The sequence below is a fragment of the Hemiscyllium ocellatum genome, chromosome 2 (genome assembly GCF_020745735.1).
Source record: "Hemiscyllium ocellatum isolate sHemOce1 chromosome 2, sHemOce1.pat.X.cur, whole genome shotgun sequence".
Classification (NCBI taxonomy): Eukaryota; Metazoa; Chordata; class Chondrichthyes; order Orectolobiformes; family Hemiscylliidae; genus Hemiscyllium; species Hemiscyllium ocellatum.
Genome location: NC_083402.1, coordinates 2,521,720 through 2,540,251, shown reverse-complemented (window position 1 = coordinate 2,540,251; position 18,532 = coordinate 2,521,720). Strand labels below are relative to the sequence as shown.

At 47.9% G+C, this 18,532-nt stretch overlaps 1 protein-coding gene across 1 annotated transcript in view; it reads right to left on the bottom strand.

Annotated features, from left to right (window-relative positions):
- Positions 1 to 15,842: 15,842 nt before the first annotated feature.
- spef2 (sperm flagellar 2) overlaps positions 15,843 to 18,532 on the bottom strand; it is a 244,563-nt gene continuing 241,873 nt past the window's right edge. Inside the window, exon 38 of the mRNA XM_060847113.1 lies at positions 15,843 to 15,983. Within this exon, the coding sequence (XP_060703096.1) occupies positions 15,843 to 15,983 (141 nt within the window). The remainder of the gene's footprint in view (positions 15,984 to 18,532) is intronic.

The following is an 18,532-nucleotide window of genomic DNA, read 5'->3' as shown; positions in this document are numbered from 1 at the left end:
ATCTCTCACAGAAAGCTGTTCTCTGTACAGTAACCCTCACAGAAAGCTGCTGCCTGTACAGTATCTCTGACAGAAAGCTGTTCTCTGTACAGTATCCCTCACAGAAAGCTGCTGCCTGTACAGTATCTCTGACAGAAAGCTGTTCTCTGTACAGTATCCTTGACAGAAAGCTGCTGCCTGTACAGAGTCTCTGACAGAAAGCTGTTCTCTGTACAGTATCCCTCAAAGAAAGCTGCTGCCTGTGCAGTATCTCTGACAGAAAGCTGTTCTCTGTACAGTATCTCTGACAGAAAGCTGCTGCCTGTACAGAGACTCTGACAGAAAGCTGTTCTCTGTACAGTGTCCCTCACAGAAAGCTGTTCTCTGTACAGTATCTCTGACAGAAAGCTGTTCTCTGTACAGTATCCCTCACAGAAAGCTGCTGCCTGTACAGTATCTCTGACAGAAAGCTGCTGTCTGTACAGTATCTCTGACAGGAAGCTGTTCTCTACAGTATCTCTCACAGAAAGCTGCGCTCTGTACAGTATCTCTGACAGAAAGCTGCTGTCTGTACAGTATCTCTGACAGGAAGCTGTTCTCTACAGTATCTCTCACAGAAAGCTACTCTCTGTACAGCATCTCTGTGAGGAAGCCGATCTCTGTACAGTATCTCTCACAGAAAGCTGCTGCCTGTACAGTATCTCTGTGAGGAAGCCGATCTCTGTACAGTATCTCTCACAGAAAGCTGTTCTCTGTATAGTATCTCTGACAGAAAGCTGCTCTCTACAGTATCTCTCACAGAAAGCTGTTCTCTGTACAGTAACCCTCACAGAAAGCTGCTGCCTGTACAGTATCTCTCACAGAAAGCTGTTCTCTGTACAGTATCCCTCACAGAAAGCTGCTGCCTGTGCAGTATCTCTGACAGAAAGCTGTTCTCTGTACAGTATCCTTGACAGAAAGCTGCTGCCTGTACAGAGTCTCTGACAGAAAGCTGTTCTCTGTACAGTGTCCCTCACAGAAAGCTGTTCCCTGTACAGTATCTCTGACAGAAAGCTGTTCTCTGTACAGTATCCCTCACAGAAAGCTGCTGCCTGTACAGTATCTCTGACAGAAAGCTGCTGTCTGTATAGTATCTCTGACAGGAAGCTGTTCTCTACAGTATCTCTCACAGAAAGCTGCTGCCTGTACAGTATCTCTGTGAGGAAGCCGATCTCTGTACAGTATCCTTGACAGAATGCTGCTGCCTGTACAGAGTCTCTGACAGAAAGCTGTTCTCTGTACAGTATCCCACACAGAAAGCTGCTGCCTGTGCAGTATCTCTGACAGAAAGCTGTTCTCTGTACAGTATCCTTCACAGAAAGCTGCTGCCTGTACAGAGTCTCTGACAGAAAGCTGTTCTCTGTACAGTATCCCTCACAGAAAGCTGCTGCCTGTACAGTATCTCTGACAGAAAGCTGCTGTCTGTACAGTATCTCTGACAGGAAGCTGTTCTCTACAGTATCTCTCACAGAAAGCTACTGTCTGTACAGCATCTCTGTGAGGAAGCCGATCTCTGTACAGTATCTCTCACAGAAAGCTGCTCTCTGTACAGAATCTCTGACAGAAAGCTGTTCTCTGTACAGTATCTCTGACAGAAAGCTGTTCTCTGTCCAGTATCTCTCACAGAAAGCTGCTGCCTGTACAGAATCTCTGACAGAAAGCTATTCTCTACAGTATCTCTCACAGAAAGCTGCTGTCTGTACAGTATCCCCGACAGGAAGCTGTTCTCTACAGTATCTCCGACAGGAAGCTGTTCTCTTCAGTATCTCTCACAGAAAGCTGCTGCCTGTACAGTATCTCTGACAGAAAGCTGCTCTCTGTACAGTATCTCTGACAGAAAGCTGCTGTCTGTACAGTATCTCTGTGAGGAAGCCGATCTCTGTACAGTATCTCTCACAGAAAGCTGTTCCCTACAGTATCTCTGACAGAAAGCTGCTGTCTGTACAGTATCCCCGACAGGAAGCTGTTCTCTACAGTATCTCTGACAGAAAGCTGTTCTCTGTACAGTATCCTTGACAGAAAGCTGCTCTCTGTACAGTATCTCTCACAGAAAGCTGCTGTTCTCTACAGTATCTCTGACAGAAAGCTGTTGATTGTACAGTGTCTCTGACAGGAAGCTGTTCTATACAGTATCTCTCACAGAAAGCTGCTCCTTGTACAGTATCTCTGACAGAAAGCTGTTCTCTGTACAGTATCTCTCACAGAAAGCTGCTGCCTGTACAGTATCTCTCACAGAAAGCTGATCTCTACAGTATCTCTGACAGAAAGCTTCTGCCTGTACAGTATCTCTCACAGAAAGCTGTTCTCTGCAGTATCTCTCACAGAAAGCTGTTCTCTACAGTATCTCTCACAGAAAGCTGTTCTCTGTACAGTATCCTTGACAGAAAGCTGTTCTCTGTCCAGTATCTCTCACAGAAAGCTGTTCTCTACAGTATCTCTCACAGAAAGCTGCTCTCTGTACAGTATCCTTGACAGAAAGCTGTTCTCTGTCCAGTATCTCTCACAGAAAGCTGCTCTCTGTACAGTATCCTTGACAGAAAGCTGTTCTCTACAGTATCTCTCACAGAAAGCTGTTCTCTACAGTATCTCTGACAGAAAGCTGCTGTCTGTACAGTATCTCTCACAGAAAGCTGTTCTCTACAGTATCTCTCACAGAAAGCTGCTCTCTGTACAGTATCTCTGACAGGAAGCTGTTCTCTACAGTATCTCTCACAGAAAGCTGTTCTCTGTACAGTATCTCTGACAGAAAGCTGCTGCCTGTACAGTATCTCTGACAGAAAGCTGTTCTCTGTACAGTATCCCTCACAGAAAGCTGCTGCCTGTACAGTATCTCTGACAGAAAGCTGTTCTCTACAGAATCTTTCACAGAAAGCTGTTCTTTACAGTATCTCTCACAGAAAGCTGCTCTCTGTACAGTATCCCTCACAGAAAGCTGTTCTCTGTACAGTATCCCTCACAGAAAGCTGCTGCCTGTACAGTATCTCTGACAGAAAGCTGTTCTCTGTACAGTATCTCTCACAGAAAGCTGCTGTCTGTACAGTATCTCTGACAGGAGGCTGTTCTCTACAGTATCTCTGACAGAAAGCTGCTGCTTGTACAGTATCCCTGACAGAAAGCTGTTCTCTGTACAGTATCTCTCACAGAAAGCTGCTGCCTGTATAGTATCTCTGTGAGGAAGCCGATCTCTGTACAGTATCTCTCACAGAAAGCTGTTCTCTGTACAGTATCTCTGACAGAAAGCTGTTCTCTGTACAGTATCTCTCACAGAAAGCTGTTCTCTGTACAGTAACCCTCACAGAAAGCTGCTGCCTGTACAGTATCTCTGACAGAAAGCTGTTCTCTGTACAGTATCCCTCACAGAAAGCTGCTGCCTGTACAGTATCTCTGACAGAAAGCTGTTCTCTGTACAGTATCCTTGACAGAAAGCTGCTGCCTGTACAGAGTCTCTGACAGAAAGCTGTTCTCTGTACAGTATCCCTCAAAGAAAGCTGCTGCCTGTGCAGTATCTCTGACAGAAAGCTGTTCTCTGTACAGTATCTCTGACAGAAAGCTGCTGCCTGTACAGAGACTCTGACAGAAAGCTGTTCTCTGTACAGTGTCCCTCACAGAAAGCTGTTCTCTGTACAGTATCTCTGACAGAAAGCTGTTCTCTGTACAGTATCCCTCACAGAAAGCTGCTGCCTGTACAGTATCTCTGACAGAAAGCTGCTGTCTGTACAGTATCTCTGACAGGAAGCTGTTCTCTACAGTATCTCTCACAGAAAGCTGCGCTCTGTACAGTATCTCTGACAGAAAGCTGCTGTCTGTACAGTATCTCTGACAGGAAGCTGTTCTCTACAGTATCTCTCACAGAAAGCTACTCTCTGTACAGCATCTCTGTGAGGAAGCCGATCTCTGTACAGTATCTCTCACAGAAAGCTGCTGCCTGTACAGTATCTCTGTGAGGAAGCCGATCTCTGTACAGTATCTCTCACAGAAAGCTGTTCTCTGTATAGTATCTCTGACAGAAAGCTGCTCTCTACAGTATCTCTCACAGAAAGCTGTTCTCTGTACAGTAACCCTCTCAGAAAGCTGCTGCCTGTACAGTATCTCTCACAGAAAGCTGTTCTCTGTACAGTATCCCTCACAGAAAGCTGCTGCCTGTGCAGTATCTCTGACAGAAAGCTGTTCTCTGTACAGTATCCTTGACAGAAAGCTGCTGCCTGTACAGAGTCTCTGACAGAAAGCTGTTCTCTGTACAGTGTCCCTCACAGAAAGCTGTTCCCTGTACAGTATCTCTGACAGAAAGCTGTTCTCTGTACAGTATCCCTCACAGAAAGCTGCTGCCTGTACAGTATCTCTGACAGAAAGCTGCTGTCTGTACAGTATCTCTGACAGGAAGCTGTTCTCTACAGTGTCTCTCACAGAAAGCTGCGCTCTGTACAGTATCTCTCACAGAAAGCTGCTGTTCTCTACAGTATCTCTGACAGAAAGCTGTTGATTGTACAGTGTCTCTGACAGGAAGCTGTTCTCTACAGCATCTCTCACAGAAAGCTGCTCCTTGTACAGTATCCCTGACAGAAAGCTGTTCTCTGTACAGTATCTCTCACAGAAAGCTGCTGCCTGTACAGTATCTCTCACAGAAAGCTGTTCTCTACAGTATCTCTCACAGAAAGCTGCTGTCTGTACAGTATCTCTCACAGAAAGCTGTTCTCTGCAGTATCTCTCACAGAAAGCTGCTCTCTGTACAGTATCTCTCACAGAAAGCTGTTCTCTACAGTATCTCTCACAGAAAGCTGTTCTCTACAGTATCTCTCACAGAAAGCTGCTCTCTGTACAGTTTCCTTGACAGAAAGCTGTTCTCTACAGTATCTCTCACAGAAAGCTGCTCTCTGTACAGTATCCTTGACAGAAAGCTGTTCTCTGTCCAGTATCTCTCACAGAAAGCTGCTCTCTGTACACTATCCTTGACAGAAAGCTGTTCTCTACAGTATCTCTCACAGAAAGCTGTTCTCTACAGTATCTCTGACAGAAAGCTGCTGTCTGTACAGTATCTCTCACAGAAAGCTGTTCTCTACAGTATCTCTCACAGAAAGCTGCTCTCTGTACAGTATCTCTGACAGGAAGCTGTTCTCTACAGTATCTCTCACAGAAAGCTGTTCTCTGTACAGTATCTCTGACAGAAAGCTGCTGCCTGTACAGTATCTCTGACAGAAAGCTGTTCTCTGTACAGTATCCCTCACAGAAAGCTGCTGCCTGTACAGTATCTCTGACAGAAAGCTGTTCTCTGTACAGTATCCCTCACAGAAAGCTGCTGCCTGTACAGTATCTCTGACAGAAAGCTGTTCTCTGTACAGTATCTCTGACAGAAAGCTGCTGTCTGTACAGTATCTCTGACAGGAAGCTGTTCTCTACAGAATCTTTCACAGAAAGCTGCTCTCTGTACAGTATCGCTCACCGAAAGCTGTTCTCTGTACAGTATCCCTCACAGAAAGCTGCTGCCTGTACAGTATCTCTGACAGAAAGCTGTTCTCTACAGTATCTCTCACAGAAAGCTGCTGTCTGTACAGTATCTCTGACAGGAGGCTGTTCTCTACAGTATCTCTGACAGAAAGCTGCTGCTTGTACAGTATCCCTGACAGAAAGCTGTTCTCTGTACAGTATCTCTCACAGAAAGCTGCTGCCTGTATAGTATCTCTGTGAGGAAGCCGATCTCTATACAGTATCTCTCACAGAAAGCTGTTCTCTGTACAGTATCTCTGACAGAAAGCTGTTCTCTGTACAGTATCTCTCACAGAAAGCTGTTCTCTGTACAGTAACCCTCACAGAAAGCTGCTGCCTGTACAGTATCTCTGACAGAAAGCTGTTCTCTGTACAGTATCCCTCACAGAAAGCTGCTGCCTGTACAGTATCTCTGACAGAAAGCTGTTCTCTGTACAGTATCCTTGACAGAAAGCTGCTGCCTGTACAGAGTCTCTGACAGAAAACTGTTCTCTGTACAGTATCCCTCACAGAAAGCTGTTCTCTGTACAGTATCTCTGACAGAAAGCTGCTGCCTGTACACTATCTCTCACAGAAAGCTGTTCTCTGTACAGTATCCCTCACAGAAAGCTGCTGCCTGTACAGTATCTCTGACAGAAAGCTGTTCTCTGTACAGTATCCCTCACAGAAAGCTGCTGCCTGTACAGTATCTCTGACAGAAAGCTGTTCTCTACAGTATCTCTCACAGAAAGCTGCTGTCTGTACAGTATCCCCGACAGGAAGCTGTTCTCTACAGTATCTCTGACAGAAAGCTGCTGCTTGTACAGTATCCCTGACAGAAAGCTGTTCTCTGTACAGTATCTCTCACAGAAAGCTGCTGCCTGTACAGTATCTCTGTGAGGAAGCCGATCTCTGTACAGTATCTCTCACAGAAAGCTGTTCTCTGTACAGTATCTCTGACAGAAAGCTGCTCTCTACAGTATCTCTCACAGAAAGCTGTTCTCTGTACAGTAACCCTCACAGAAAGCTGCTGCCTGTACAGTATCTCTCACAGAAAGCTGTTCTCTGTACAGTATCCTTGACAGAAAGCTGCTGCCTGTACAGTATCTCTGACAGAAAGCTGTTCTCTGTACAGTATCCTTGACAGAAAGCTGCTGCCTGTACAGAGTCTCTGACAGAAAGCTGTTCTCTGTACAGTATCCCTCACAGAAAGCTGCTGCCTGTGCAGTATCTCTGACAGAAAGCTGTTCTCTGTACAGTATCCTTGACAGAAAGCTGCTGCCTGTACAGTATCTCTGACAGAAAGCTGTTCTCTGTACAGTGTCCCTCACAGAAAGCTGTTCTCTGTACAGTATCTCTGACAGAAAGCTGTTCTCTGTACAGTATCCCTCACAGAAAGCTGCTGCCTGTACAGTATCTCTGACAGGAAGCTGTTCTCTACAGTATCTCTCACAGAAAGCTGTTCTCTGTACAGTATCTCTGACAGAAAGCTGCTCTCTGTACAGTAACCCTCACAGAAAGCTGCTGCCTGTACAGTGTCTCTGACAGAAAGCTGTTCTCTGTACAGTATCCCTCACAGAAAGCTGCTGCCTGTACAGTATCTCTGTGAGGAAGCCGATCTCTGTACAGTATCTCTCACAGAAAGCTGTTCTCTGTACAGTATCTCTGACAGAAAGCTGCTCTCTACAGTATCTCTCACAGAAAGCAGTTCTCTGTACAGTAACCCTCACAGAAAGCTGCTGTCTGTACAGTATCTCTGACAGGAAGCTGTTCTCTACAGTATCTCTCACAGAAAGCTGCGCTCTGTACAGTATCTCCGACAGAAAGCTGCCGTCTGTACAGTATCTCTGACAGGAAGCTGTTCTCTACAGTATCTCTCACAGAAAGCTGCGCTCTGTACAGTATCTCTGACAGAAAGCTGTTCTCTACAGTATCTCTCACAGAAAGCTACTGTCTGTACAGCATCTCTGTGAGGAAGCCGATCTCTGTACAGTATCTCTCACAGAAAGCTGCTCTCTGTACAGTATCTCTGACAGAAAGCTGCTCTCTGTACAGTATCTCTGACAGGAAGCTGTTGACTGTACAGTGTCTCTGACAGGAAGCTGTTCTCTACAGTATCTCTGACAGAAAGCTGCTCCTTGTACAGTATCCCTGACAGAAAGCTGTTCTCTACAGTATCTCTCACAGAAAGCTGCTGCCTGTACAGTATCTCTGACAGAAAGCTGTTCTCTACAGTATCTCTCACAGAAAGCTGTTCTCTGTACAGTATCCCTCACAGAAAGCTGCTGCCTGTACAGTATCTCTGACAGAAAGCTGTTCTCTGTACAGTATCCCTCACAGAAAGCTGCTGCCTGTACAGTATCTCTGACAGAAAGCTGTTCTCTACAGAATCTCTCACAGAAAGCTGCTCTCTGTACAAAATCTCTGACAGAAAGCTGTTCTCTGTACAGTATCTTTCACAGAAAGCTGCTGCCTGTACAGTATCTCTGACAGAAAGCTGTTCTCTACAGTATCTCTGACAGAAAGCTGCTGTCTGTACAGTATCTCTGACAGGAAGCTGTTCTCTACAGTATCTTTCACAGAAAGCTACTGTCTGTACAGTATCTCTGACAGAAAGCTGTTCTCTACAGTATCTCTGACAGAAAGCTGCTGTCTGTACAGTATCTCTGACAGGAAGCTGTTCTCTACAGTATCTTTCACAGAAAGCTACTGTCTGTACAGCATCTCTGTGAGGAAGCCGATCTCTGTACAGTATCTCTCACAGAAAGCTGTTCTCTAAAGTATCTCTCACAGAAAGCTGCTGCCTGTACAGTATCTCTGACAGAAAGCTGTTCTCTGTACAGTATCCCTCACAGAAAGCTGTTCTCTGTACAACATCTGACAGAAAGCTGTTCTCTGTACTGTATCCCTCACAGAAAGCTGCTGCCTGTACAGAATCTCTGACAGAAAGCTCTTCTCTGTACAGTATCCCTCACAGAAAGCTGCTGCCTGTACAGTATCTCTGACAGAAAGCTGTTCTCTGTACAGTATCCCTCACAGAAAGCTGCTGCCTGTACAGTATCTCTGAGCGAAAGCTGTTCTCTGTACAGTATCCTTGACAGAAAGCTGCTCTCTGTACAGTATCTCTGACAGGAAGCTGTTGACTGTACAGTGTCTCTGACAGGAAGCTGTTCTCTGTACAGTATCCTTCACAGAAAGCTGCTGCCTGTACAGTATCTCTGACAGAAAGCTGTTCTCTGTACAGTATCCCTCACAGAAAGCTGTTCTCTGTACAACATCTGACAGAAAGCTGTTCTCTGTACAGTATCTCTCACAGAAAGCTGCTGCCTGTACAGTATCTCTGTGAGGAAGCCGATCTCTGTACAGTATCTCTCACAGAAAGCTGTTCTCTGTACAGTATCCTTGACAGAAAGCTGCTCTCTGTACAGTATCTCTGACAGGAAGTTGTTGACTGTACAGTATCTCTGACAGAAAGCTGCTGCTTCTTCAGTATCCCTGACAGAAAGCTGTTCTCTACAGTGTCTTTCACAGAAAGCTGCTGCCTGTACAGTATCTCTGACAGGAAGCTGTTCTCTACAGTATCTCTCACAGAAAGCTGCTGTCTGTACAGAATCTCTGACAGGAGGCTGTTCTCTACAGTATCTCTGACAGAAAGCTGCTGCCTGTACAGTATCTCTGACAGGAAGCTGTTCTCTAAAGTATCCTCACAGAAAGCTGCTTTCTCCTTTATTGGGGATCTCCTTTATTCTATTTGATAAAGATTGCTCGTGTCCTCTCTTTGCTCTTCTTAACTCTCTCTTTAATCCTTCCGAGCTGATCTGTAACTCTCCATCGCCTCACCTGAACTATCTTGCCTCATCAACACATAAACCTCCTTCTTCTTCGTAACAAGAGATGTAATTTCTGTAGTAAACCACGGTTCCCTTCCCTTATCACTTCCTCCCTGCCTGACAGGGACATACCTATCAAGGACACACAATATCTGTTCCTTAAACCAGCTCCACATTCCCATTGTCCCCATCCCCTACATTTTGCTCCCCCAGTCTAAGCTTCCTAATTCCTGCCTAATTACATTATAATTGCCCTTCCCCCATCTATAATTCTTGACCTGCGGCATGTACCTATCCCTTTCCATCGCTAAACTAAACGAAATTGAATTATGGTCACTCTCTCCAAAGAGCTAACTTACAACTAAATCAAACACCTGGCCTGGTTCATTACCAAGCACCAGATCCAGTGTGGCCTCCCCTCTTGTCGGCCCTTTGACATACTGTGTCAGGAAACCCTCCTGTACACATTGGACAAAAACTGATCCATCCGACGTACTGGAATTATAGTGTTTCCAGTCAATGTTGGGGAAGTTAAAGTCCCCCATAATGACCACCCTGTTCCTTTCACTCCTACCCAGAATCATTTTGCTAATCCTCTCTTCCACCTCCCTGGAACTCTGCAGAGGCCTATCAAAAACTCCAAGCAGTGTGACCTCTCCTCCTGTTTCTAACCTCAGCCCACACTACCTCAGTAGATGATTCCTTATCAAATGTTCTCTCAGCCACCGTTATACTAACCCTGATTAACAAAGCCACGCCTCCCCCTCTTTTACCGCCTTGCATATTCTTAATGAAAGATCTAAACCCTGGAACCTGCAACATCCATTCCTCACCCTGCTCTATCCATGTCTCCGAAATGGCTACGACATTGAAGTCCCAGGTACCATGCTGGAAGCTCACCTACTTTATTTCAGATACTTCTGGCGTTGAAGTAGACACACTTCAAACCAGTTTGCTGTCTGTCAGCACATTCCTGTCACAGTGAATCCTGTCCCTGTCCCCCCTACTCTCATCCTCCTGCGCACTGCAACTACACCTCCGATTCCCATCCCCTGCTGAGCTAGTTTAAACCCACCCGAATAGCACCAGAAAATTCCCACCCATGATATTAGTACCCCTCTGGTCCAAGTGAAGACCATCCTGTTTGTAGAGGTCCCACTTTCCCCAGAACGAGCCCTAATTATCCAAGTACCTGAAACCCTCCCTCCTGCACCATCCCTGCAGCCAAGGATTCTCAGGGGAACGTAGCACGAACAGCCACGTTTCTGGTATTGAGACTGGCTCTAATGCAACAAGGGATACGTCGGCTTCCAAGAGATCAATTGTGTTAGGGGATTCTGTAGTCAGAGGTACAGACAGATGTTTCTGTGGCCAGCAGAGAAAAAGCAGAATGGTGTGTTGTTTCCCTGGTGCCAGGATCAAGGGTGTCTCAGAGAGGGTGCAGAATGTTCTCACGGGGGAGAGGGGCCAGTAGGAGGTCATTGTCCACATTGGAACCAACGACATTGGAAGGGAAAAGGTTGAGACTCTGAAGGGAGATTACAGAGAGTTAGGCAGGAATTTAAAAAGGAGGTCCTCATGGGTAGTAATATCTGGATTACTCCCAGTGCTACGAGCTAGTGAGGGCAGGAATAGGAGGATAGAGCAGATGAATGTATGGCCGAGGAGCTGGTGTATGGGAGAAGGATTCACATTTTTGGATCTTTGGAACCTCTTTTGGGGTAGAAGTGACCTGTACAAGAAGGACGGATTGATCCTAAATTGGAAGGGGACTAATATACAGGCAGGGAAATTTGCTAGAACTGCTTGGGAGGATTTAAACTAGTAAGGTGGGGAGGTGGGACCCAGGGAGATAGTGAGGAAAGAGATCGATCTGAGACGGGTACAACTGAGAACAGAAGTGAGTCAAACAGTCAGGGCAGGCAGGGACAAGGTAGGACTAATAAATTAAACTGCATTTATTTCACTGCAAGGGGCCTAACAGGGAAGGCAGATGAACTCAGGGCATGGTTAGGAACATGGGACTGGGATATCATAGCAATTACAGAAACATGGCTCAGGGATGGGCAGGACTGGCAGCTGAATGTTCCAGGATACAAATGCTACAGGAAGGATAGAAAGGGAGGCAAGAGGGGAGGGGGAGTGGTGTTTTTGATAAGGGATAGCATTACAGCTGTGCTGAGGGAGGATATTCCTGGAAATACATCCAGGGAAGTTATTTGGGTGGAACTGAGAAATAAGAAAGGGATGATCAACTTATTGGGATTGTATTATAGACCTTCTAGGAGAAAGTGAGGACTACAGATGCTGGAGATCAGAGCTGAAAATGTGTTGCTGGAAAAGCGCAGCATGTCAGGCAGCATCCAAGGAGCAGGAGATTCGACGTTTTGGGCATAAGCCCTTCTTCAGGAATGAGATAAAAGGTAGGGAGGAGAGACTTGGGGGAGGGGCGTTGGAAATGCAATGGGTGGAAGGAGGTTAAGGTGAGGGTGATAAGGTCCTTTGAAGAAGGAGGCCATCTGGGTTGTTCGGTATTGGAACTGGTCCTCCTGGGAGCAGATGCTGTGGAGACAAGGGAATTGGGAATATGGGATGGCGTTTTTACAGGGGGCAGGGTGGGGGGAGGTGCAGTCTAGGTAGCTGTGGGAGTTGGTCGGTTTATAGTAAATGTCTCAGGAGGACGAGTTCCAATACCGAACAGCCCGGATGGCCTCCTTCTTCAAGGACCGCAGACTCCCCCCAGACGTGATCGACGATGCCCTCCACCGCATCTCCTCCACTTCCCGCTCCTCCGCCCTTGAACCCCGCCCCTCCAATCGCTACCAAGGCAGAACCCCACTGGTTCTCACCTACCACCCCACCAACCTCCGTATACAGCGTATCATCCGCTGTCATTTCCGCCACCTCCAAACGGACCCCACCACCAGGGATATATTTCCCTCCCCTCCCCTATCAGTGTTCCGCAAAGACCACTCCCTTCGTGACTCCCTCGTCAGGTCCACACCCCCCACCAATCCAACCTCCACTCCCGGCACCTTCCCCTGCAACCGCAGGAAATGTAAAACTTGCGCCCACACCTCCTCCCTCACTTCCCTCCAAGGCCCGAAGGGATCCTTCCATATCCGCCACAAGTTCACCTGTACCTCCACACACATCATCTATTGCATCCGCTGCACCCGATGTGGCCTCCTCTATATTGGGGAGACGGGCCGCTTACTTGCGGAACGCTTCAGAGAACACCTCTGGGACACCCGGACCAACCAACCCAACCACCCCGTGGCTCAACACTTTAACTCCCCCTCCCACTCCACCGAGGACATGCAGGTCCTTGGACTCCTCCATCGCCAGAACATAACAACACGACGGCTGGAGGAGGAGCGCCTCATCTTCTGCCTAGGAACCCTCCAACCACAAGGGATGAACTCAGATTTCTCCAGTTTCCTCATTTCCCCTCCCCCCACCTTGTCTCAGTCCCAACCCTCGAACTCAGCACCGCCCTCCTAACCTGCAATCCGCTTCCTGACCTCTCCGCCCCCACCCCACTCCGACCTATCGCCCTCACCTTGACCTCCTTCCACCTATCGCATTTCCAATGCCCCTCCCCCAAGTCCCTCCTCCCTACCTTTTATCTTAGCCTGCTTGGCACACTCTCCTCATTCCTGAAGAAGGGCTTATGCCCGAAACGTCGATTCTCCTGCTCCTTGGATGCTGCCTGACCTGCTGTGCTTTTCCAGCAACACATTTTCAGCTCTGATCTCCAGCATCTGCAGGCCTCACTTTCTCCTTTTGTATCTTTCCCTGTCACTGTAAACCTGTACCGTCTTGTTTTAGACTCCCCTACCCGGGGGTAAAGCTGTTAGCTAGCTACATTATCTATGCCTCTCATGGTTCTATAGACCCCAATAAGACCACCCCTCAGTCTCCTACACTCCAGGACACAAAGTTCCAGCCTATTGAACCTCTCCTTATAACTCAAACCTTCCAGTCCAGGCAACATCCTAATAAATTTTCTGCACTCTTCCTAGTTTAACAATATCCTTTCTATAACAGGGTAACCAGAACTGTGTGCGGTTCTCCAAGTGTGGCCTCACCAACATCTTATACAGTTGCAATAAAACATTCGGCGGCACGGTGGCACAGTGGTTAGCACTGCTGCCTCACAGCGCCTGTAGACCCGGGTTCAATTCCCGACTCAGGCGACTGACTGTGTGGAGTTTGCACATTCTCCCCGTGTCTGCGTGGGTTTCCTCCGGGTGCTCCGGTTTCCTCCCACAGTCCAAAGATGTGCGGGTCAGGTGAATTGGCCAAGCTAAATTGCCCGTAGTGTTCGGTAAGGGGTTAATGTAGGGGTATGGGTGGGTTGCGCTTCGGCGGGTCGGTGTGGACTTGTTGGGCCGAAGGGCCTGTTTCCACACTGTAAGTCTAATCTAATCTAATCTAATTCCAATCCCTCCACTCAATGCTCTGACCAATGAAAGCGAAGCATGCTGAAAGCCTTCCTCACCACCCTGTCTTTCTATGGCTCCAGTTCCATGGAGCTATGAACTTGTATCCCAAGAAAAAGTGGGGGATGGTCCCCAATGATTGCACAATGTTCAGCACCATTTACAACTCCTCAGGCACTGAAACAGGCCGTGTTCACATACAACAAGATCTGGACAATATCCAGGCTTGGGCTGACACGTGGCAAGTAACATTCGCACCACACACATACCAGGCAATGACCATCACCAACAAGAGACAATCTAACCACCAGCCCCTGACAGTCAATGGCATTACCATCACTGAATCCCCCACTAGCAACATCCTGGGGGGGGGGGGGGGGTTATCATTAACCAGAAACTGACCAGGACTTGCCACAGGAACATAGTGGCTACAAGAGCAGATCAGAGGTTCGGAATATTGTGATGAGAAACTCACCTCCTGACTCTCCAAAGCCTGTCCTCAAGAAGCTTGACACCATCCGGGACAAAGCAGCCACATGATTGGTACCTCACCCACAATCTCCCCTCCCTCCCCCCACCGACACTCAGTAACAGCAGTGTGTACCATCCCCTCCCTCCCACCACCGACACTCAGTAACAGCAGTGTGTACCATCCCCTCCCTCCCCCCACCGACACTCAGTAACAGCAGTGTGTACCATCCCCTCCCTCCCCCCACCGACACTCAGTAACAGCAGTGTGTACCATCCCCTCCCTCCCACCACCGACACTCAGTAACAGCAGTGTGTACCATCCCCTCCCTCCCCCCACCGACACTCAGTAACAGCAGTGTGTACCGTCCCCTCCCTCCCCCACCCACACTCAATAACAGCAGTGTGTACCGTCCCCTCCCTCCCCCCCACCGACCCTCAGTAACAGCAGTGTGTACCATGCCCTCCCTCCCCCCACCGACGCTCAGTAACAGCAGTGTGTACCACCCCCTCCCTCCCCCCACCCACACTCAGTAACAGGAGTGTGTACCATCCCCTCCTTCCCCCACCGACACTCAGTAACAGCAGTGTGTACCATCCCCTCCCTCCCCCCACCCACACTCAGTAACAGCAGTGTGTACCATCCCCTCCTTCCCCCACCGACCCTCAGTAACAGCAGCGTGTACCATCCCCTCCCTCCCCCCACCCACACTCAGTAACAGCAGTGTGTACCATCCCCTCCCTCCCCCCACCGACACTCAGTAACAGCAGTGTGTACCATCCCCTCCCTCCCCCACCCACACTCAGTAACAGCAGTGTGCACCATCCCCTCCCTCCCCCCACCCACACTCAGTAACAGCAGTGTGTACCATCCCCTCCCTCCCCCCACCGACCCTCAGTAACAGCAGTGTGTACTGTCTACAAGATGCCCTGCACAAATTCACCAAAGATCCTGTGACAGCACCTTCCAAACCCACCCCCACTTCCATCTAGAAGGACAAGGGCAGCAGGTACATGGGAACCCCACCCCCTGCAAGTTCCCCTCCAAGCCCCTCCCCATCCTGACTTGGAAATATATCACCGTTCCTTCAGTGTCACTGGGTCAGAATCCTGGAATTCCCTCCCTCAGGGACATTGTGGGTCACCCTACAGCACATGGACTGCAGCGGGTCAGGAAGGCAGCTCACCCCCACCTTCTCAAGGGGCAACTAGGGACGGGGAATAAATACTGGGCCAGTCATCGTGCACAAACGATGAGTGGATATAAAACTATGTGCTGACATTCTCCTGATGTGGAGGTGCCGTTGTTGGACTGGGGTGGACAAAGTTAAAAATCACACAACACCAGGGTATAGTCCAACAGCTTTATTTGGAAGCACTAGCTTTCAGAGTGACGCTCCTTCACCAGGTGTGCTTCCAAATAAACCTGTTGGACTATGACCTGGTGTTGTGTGATTTTTAACTGACATTCTCTGGGCTTGTTTCAGATCAACAGCATCTGCGGGATTTTGCTTTTGTTAAAGGAATGAGTTCTGGAAGATGGAATTCGCTGTGGTTTTATTCCAGTTACTGAATGACATCCACATCTGAGCCCATGATAATTGCCATTTACAAACAACTTTCACGATTTGGCGAGTCTCCGTCGGCTTGCGCCTGTCTCCTCTGTTGGTGTGTTTGAAGATGTTTCCACTGAAAGTTCAGGGGAGCTGCTTGCAATTGCTTCACTTTCTGCTGGCTTCCTCTGCAAAATGGGCTTGAAATCCTGCACCAAGAAACAGACACAATACACACTGCAGATCAAGACAGGAAAGCGAATGTGAGGGAATGTGGAAGCACTGGGTTCGGGGAAGTGGCTTATCAAAGGAAAAGCTCTCTGCTGGTTAAGTCATTGCACATTTGAAGGTGGTTGTGGTTGTTGGAGGGTCAGCCATCTCCGGTCCAGGACATCTCTGCAGGAGCCCCTCAGGGTAGTGTCCTAGACCCAACCACCTTCAGCTGCTTCATCAATGACCTTCCCTCCACCATAAGGTCAGAAGTGGGGGATGTTCCCCAATGATTACCCAGCATTCAGCCCCGTTCACAACTCCTCAGACACTGAAACAGTCCATACTCAAAAGATCTGGAAAATGTTTAGGCTTGGGCTGACAAGTGGCAAGTAACATTTGCACCATGAAACTACCAGGCTATGACCATTTTTAGCAAAGTTCAACAGGAAGCATGGGTGGGAAATCATGTCTCACAAACGATTGAGTTTTTTGAAGAAGTAACAAAGAGGATTGATGAGGGCAGAGCAGTAGATGTGATCTACATGGACTTCAGTAAGGCATTCGACAAGGTTCCCCATGGGAGACTGATTAGCAAGGTTAGATCTCATGGAATACAGGGAGAACTAGCCATTTGGATACAGAACTGGCTCCAAGGTAGAAGACAGAGGGTGGTGGGGGAGGGTTGTTTTTCAGACTGGAGGCCTGTGACCAGTGGAGTGCCACAAGGATCGGTGCTGGGTCCTCTACTTTTTGTCATTTACATAAATGACTTGGATGTGAGCATAAGAGGTACAGTTAGTAAGTTTGCAGATGACACCAAAATTGGAGGTGTAGTGGACAGCGAAGAGGGTTACCTCAGATTACAACAGGATCTGGACCAGATGGGCCAATGGGCTGAGAAGTGGCAGATGGAGTTTAATTCAGATAAATGTGAGGTGCTGCATTTTGGGAAAGCAAATCTTAGCAGGACGTATACACTTAATGGTAAAGTCCTGGGGAGTGTTGCTGAACAAAGAGACCTTGGAGTGCAGGTTCATAGTTCCTTGAAATTAGAGTCACAGGTAGATAGGATAGTGAAGAAGGCGTTTGGTATGCTTTCCTTTATTGGTCAGAGTATTGAGTACAGGAGTTGGGTGGTCATGTTGCGGCTGTACAGGACATTGGTTAGGTCACTGTTGGAATATTGTGTGCAATTCTGGTCTCCTTCCTATCGGAAAGATGTTGTGAAACTTGAAAGGATTCAGAAAAGATTTACAAGGATGTTGCCAGGGTTGGAGGATCTGAGCTACAGGGAGAGGCTGAACAGGCTGGGGCTGTTTTCCCTGGAGCGTCGGAGGCTGAGGGGTGACCTTATAGAGGTTTACAAAATTATGAGGGGCATGGATAGGATAAATAGGCAAAGTCTTTTCCCTGGGGTGGGGGAGTCCAGAACTAGAGGGCATAGGTTTAGGGTGAGAGGGAAAAGATATAAAAGAGACCTGAGGGGCAACTTTTTCACACAGAGGGTGGTACGTGTATGGAATGAGCTGCCAGAGGGTGTGGTGGAGGCTGGTACAATTACAACATTTAAGAGGCATCTGGATGGGTATGTGAATAGGAAGGGTTTGGAGGGATATGGGCCGGGTGCTAGCAGGTGGGACTAGATTGGGTTGGGATATCTGTTTAGCATGGACAGGTTGGGCCGAAGGGTCTGTTTCCATGTTGTACATCTCTATGGCTCTATTACACTAGCTTTCAGAACTAGCACTTCCACATGGACCTGTTGGACTATAACCTGAGTCTGTGTGATCTTTAACTTTGTCCATCTCCAAATCATCTTCAGCAAGACAGGATACAGCCATTGCCCTTTGACCTCCTTGGTGTTGAGCATCACCAAGTCAACTTGGGGGTGGGATTGTGGGGTGAGGGATAAATCTGATCAGATCGTAGCAGACAAGTCAGAAAGAGCTGGTCAGAGGCTGGATACCTTGTGATCACTTCACCCGAGTCCGCACCTCCCCAAACCATCATCCCATCCTCATCCCAATTTTACCTGCGATTCAGAATACATAAAGGAAATGGGTGAGAGAGAGGGAGAGGCAAAGAACCTCAAATAAAAAGCTGATGACAGTGTCCCATGGACATAAGGGAGACTAGACACAAACGTGTGTGAGAGAGAGAGCTGGAGAGAGAGAGGGGTGGAGAGAGAGAGAGAGAGAGAGAGAGAGAGAGACAGGAAAGAGACTGAGAGAGAAAGAGATAGGAAAGAAACTGAGAGACAGGGAGAGAGAGAGAGAGAGAGGCAGGGAGAGAGAGAGAGAGAGAGGCAGGGAGAGAGAGAGAGAGAGAGAGAGAGACCGAGTGTATTAGAGGAAAAAGGAAATTAGGAGAGCAAAAAGGGTTCATGAAAGGATAGTGAGATGTAAAATATAGGAAAATCCTAAGTTATTTTATAAGTACAGCAGGAAGAGGGGATAATGAGGGAAAGAATAGGGGCCAATAAGGACTACAGCATACTTTGTGCATGCAGCTTTAAGATTTGGGTCCGGCTCTAAATGAATCCTTT